The sequence below is a fragment of the Echinops telfairi genome, unplaced genomic scaffold (genome assembly GCF_000313985.2).
Source record: "Echinops telfairi isolate 266 unplaced genomic scaffold, ASM31398v2 ScPeMD7_7458;HRSCAF=8496, whole genome shotgun sequence".
In the NCBI taxonomy this organism is placed as follows: domain Eukaryota; kingdom Metazoa; phylum Chordata; class Mammalia; order Afrosoricida; family Tenrecidae; genus Echinops; species Echinops telfairi.
In genome coordinates this window covers 35,559,141-35,560,802 of record NW_022111358.1, presented here as the reverse complement: position 1 = coordinate 35,560,802, position 1,662 = coordinate 35,559,141, and the positions used below count along the sequence as shown (strand labels likewise).

The window sequence follows — 1,662 nt, the reverse complement described above, 5'->3', positions numbered from 1 at the left end:
TCACATCCTAAACGCCTCCTCTGCTGTTGCTGGAGACAGCCGGCCCGGTTCAGACCCTACCAGCTGACCTTGATCAACTGATCTGGCCTCCCCGGGCCTCCGTTGGCTCACCTGTAACGTGGGGCTGATGCCAGCCCCCGGCTAAGTTGTTGTCAGAGCCGATGAGAATGGAAACATGCGTGAGGCAGTCCAGTCCCCCTCCCTCTGTCCGTCACCTCCACCCCCTCCCTCCTCTGGGACCTTAATCCCATTCAGTCTCCTCCTCCTTCACCCTCTCTCTCTGACCCCTTCCTCCCACGGCCCTCTGCAGCAGTGGGGGCTGCTCAGACGATAGTCATGGAGGGAGGGGCGGTCTTAGAGGTCAAGAAAGGGCCTCCGTACCCCAACCTTATGGAGCCTTATCCCATTCTACTTTGGAGGGAAGGACATCTTCATGACGGAGGAGCAGAAGAAGTACTACAACGCCATGAAAAAACTGGGCTCCAAGAAGCCTCAGAAGCCGATTCCCCGGCCCCAGGTACCACCGCTCTGGACCCCCTCCTGCAGCCAGGCCAGGCCAGGCCGCAGTCAATGGAGGCGCCTGAACATCTGGTCCCCAAGAGGGACCACCAATTGTAGCCTGCACTCTACCTTTAAGGCTAGGCTGCTAGTGTGAGTCTGGGTCCAGCTGTAGCAAGGGCCACCCCGTCCTCATTGGCACAAGGGTGCCCTACGGCCTGGCAGCAGAGCCTGCACCCCTGCAGCCCCACCCCTGCACAACCACCTGCTCCCTCACCTGGGACCCTCAGTGGTCTCTAGGGTGAGGCCCTCGGGAAGGGGGAGAGAGAACATTCAGGCGCTCCCCAAAGTGAGCCATGCCTTCCCGAGAAGGGGAGGGGCACTTAGAGACCCCAGGGGAGGAGGGTCCTCCAGCAAGAGAGCTGCTCAAGGGCCTTACAGAAGAACTGACTCCTGGACCCAGCAGAGGCCAGCCACCCCTCGCCTCCCTTCTGTCCTCAGCAGACAGACTCTGCCTCACTCTCTCGTCTTCTCTCCTCCCTCTCCACCCACCCTGTGGTCATCCTGGGTCTCCTGCCTGCCCTGTCTTGCCTGGGCCCGGCCCTGGCCTCTGGTCCACTTCCCCATGCGCTGATCCCCGCTGCAGAACAAGATCCAGGGCCTGGTGTACGACCTCGTGATGAAGCAGGTGTTCGACATCACCATCATGATCCTCATCTGCCTCAACATGGTCACCATGATGGTGGAGACGGATGACCAGAGCAAGTTCAAGGTGGACGTCCTGTACTACATCAACATGGCCTTCATCGTCGTCTTCACGGGGGAGTGTGTGCTCAAGATGGTTGCCCTGCGCCAGTACTACTTCACCGTCGGCTGGAATATTTTCGACTTTGTGGTTGTCATCCTGTCCATCGCCGGTGAGCAGGACCTGGTGGGGATGGGCAGGCCCGGGCCTGGCTGAGCCACTCAGAACCACCTGTGCCTTCTCCTCTTGAGTGCGCCTGGTATGTTCCCAGACACACGCACACAGACACCTGGCACGGACACTTATCTCCAGAGGGTGGGCTCACAGTCAGCATCTACACACACACACACACACACACGCACACGCACCCACACACGGACACTTATCCCAGAGGGTGGGCTCACAGTCAGCCTGCCATC

The 1,662-nt window shown here is 60.0% G+C and overlaps 1 protein-coding gene across 1 annotated transcript in view; it reads left to right on the top strand.

Moving 5' to 3' along the window:
• The window catches only part of SCN4A (sodium voltage-gated channel alpha subunit 4), a 27,245-nt gene that overhangs the window by 22,875 nt on the left and 2,708 nt on the right, over nt 1–1,662 (top strand). The window contains exons 22-23 of the mRNA XM_004707276.1: nt 413–517; nt 1,145–1,415. Coding sequence (XP_004707333.1) covers nt 413–517; nt 1,145–1,415 — 376 coding nt within the window. The remainder of the gene's footprint in view (nt 1–412; nt 518–1,144; nt 1,416–1,662) is intronic.